General features: G+C 43.2%; 1 protein-coding gene across 1 annotated transcript in view; it reads right to left on the bottom strand.

Annotated features, from left to right (window-relative positions):
- Positions 1-211, bottom strand: part of SNRPE (small nuclear ribonucleoprotein polypeptide E) — a 7,406-nt gene extending 7,195 nt beyond the window's left edge. The window contains exon 1 of the mRNA XM_005878580.2: positions 73-211. Within this exon, the coding sequence (XP_005878642.1) occupies positions 73-126 (54 nt within the window). The 5' untranslated portion in view covers positions 127-211. The remainder of the gene's footprint in view (positions 1-72) is intronic.
- Between the last annotated feature and the right edge of the window lie 2,248 nt (positions 212-2,459).

The following is a 2,459-nucleotide window of genomic DNA, read 5'->3' as shown; positions in this document are numbered from 1 at the left end:
CGAGCCCGCCGTCCGCCTTTCGCCCCGCTTTCTGGCCCGAACCTCCCGGTCCTGACATCCTGCGTAGGATACGATGGGCTGCACCATCACCTTCTGCACCTTTTGGCCCTGGCCACGGTACGCCATGGTGGAAGCTGACAAAGACCACACTAAGCCGCACGCTCCCTCGGAGCCACTTCTGGAATAAAGAACCGGAAGCGGAAGTGTGCGGTGCTGGCATAGCGGCCTGCGCAGTTCCTGGGAAGGGCTTCTCTAGCTTTTCTCGGTGCTCTGTAGCCTCCGGGGGAGGCCAAATGGAGGCAACCGCGTTTTGGAACGGGCGTGGGCCCTACAGCGCCACCTGGAGGGAGGCAGGGGAGATACCGGCCTGTTTGTGTCTCCATTTTCTGAGTTGGCTTCCCCCCCTACTCCCGCCCACAATATATTTTTATTGATTTCAGAGAGGAAGGGAGAGATAGAAACATCAATGATGAGCGAGAATCATGGACCAGCTGCCTCCTGCACGCCCCCCACTGGGCATCCAGCCTGCAACCCAGGCATGTGCCCTTGATAGGAATTGAACCCAGGACCCTTCAGTCCGCAGGCTGACGCTCTATCCATTGAGCCACACCAGCCAATGTGTGGCTTTAAAAAAAATTAAATCTTTATTGTTGAAAGTATTACACATGTCCCCCTTCCCCCCGCCCCCCATTGACGTCTTCTAGTCGACTTCTCCCTCTCCCTCCTAGGCCTTCACCACCCTATTGTCTGTGTTTATCTAGTTTAATCATAGATATTTCATCTCTCTTGTTCTTAAAAGTGATTTTCTTAAAAAGAAATATTTTTATTGATTTCAGAGAGGAAGAGAGAGGGAGAGGGAGATAGAAATATCAATGATGAGAGAGAATCACTGATCAGCTGCCTTCTGCATGCCCCCAACTGGGGGTTGAGCCCACAACCCAGGACCCTTCAGTCTGCAGGACGACACTCTTCCACTGAGCCAGACCAGCCAGGGCTAGTATGCTTTTTTATATGAGGGAGTCCAGGGCTCTAATAAACCAAGGATGAAGTTACCTATAAAGGCCTGGTATTCATACCCCAGGCCAGATTCAGAGCTGGAAAACAGAGCCCACCTCTTCACAGGAAGTATGTGAAAGAATTTGCAGTTAGATTTAATCTAATACAAAGGCCCAAAATAAAAATTGGCAATGGAAGTGATCAGTTTATAGCAAAGGAAATACAAATGGTCTTCAAATAGATGAAGCATTACCCCACTATCTATATATATATTCACTTGTTCAATAAGCAATTGTCTTATATTTGAGCATTTTTCATTCTCTGCCTTTAGTCTGAATCTTGGCTCTTTACCCTACGCTTTAAAAAATAAAAATGATTTTATTGCCCTGACCAGGAATTGAACCAGTGACGTCTTGGTGCATAGGATGGTGCTCAATCCACTTGACTGAGCTGTTTACCCTTACTCTTAACTCTGCAGATTTTTGCTTTACTCCTGAGGACAAACCAGAATCAAAAAACCAAAACATCCAGGGATAGGCCAATACCAAGTTTTAATACACTGTTTTTTGCTCATTACCATTGTCTGGGGTGGGGAACATCCGGCAGCGGGCTGTATAAGGCCCGTGAAATAATGTGGTCTGGCCCTGTCAAGGGATTAGTAGTTAGTTTATTAAATATTTGACCAAACATAGCAGGCTAATTTTTAAGTTGATAATTTTATATGGCCTGTTATATCCAATGGCCCTTGGCAGAAAAAAGGTTCCCCACTCCTGCCATAGACTAAGACAGTAACAACATAGCAGTTAAATCCAACCAAAATCTAAATACTTTCATAGGCCCAGTCATTGCTTATTCTTTGCCCATTTTATTTTACCGTGCTAGGAAAATGGTCAAGTATTTTCCTTGTGCTCATGCCCTTAATTGACATCATTTTGAAATTTCAAATGGAATCTGAAAAAAGTTATGAATGCAGTCGGATGTGTGGGTTGTGGAAACTTGCACTGATTATTGAGCAGCTTTCAAAGATGATTTAAGAAAAAAGAGCTCTTGAAATGAATTGAACCCAATTGCACGTAAGAATATGCCTGTACTTTCTTGTTAAATCTGATTACACTGACTTTGACACTACAGTGAAGACAAAAGCAGTGATCTTCAATGCAGTGTAAGATTTAGTATCAAAATGGTTATGTAAAAGAAGAGGTACACACTAAGTACTCAATAAATGTTAGCCAGTTTTAAAATGTTACCTATTAAAGAATTAGCAACTGGTGACCACAGTTCTGTTGCTAAATTGACAAATTCAAAGCAAATATTTTTAAGGATTGCAAAAATATCCCAGCAACATGAAGCCAGTTTTAGAACAGGATCATAAAACTTCGGCCAATATAGAGTAAGCTTTATTTCTGAAACTATACTAAACTTCAGTCTGATTTCTACAGTTTCAAAGATTGGTTAAGATGAAA

The sequence above is a fragment of the Myotis brandtii genome, unplaced genomic scaffold (assembly GCF_000412655.1).
Source record: "Myotis brandtii unplaced genomic scaffold, ASM41265v1 scaffold566, whole genome shotgun sequence".
Taxonomy (NCBI): Eukaryota; Metazoa; Chordata; class Mammalia; order Chiroptera; family Vespertilionidae; genus Myotis; species Myotis brandtii.
This window is presented reverse-complemented; position numbering and strand designations above follow the sequence as displayed.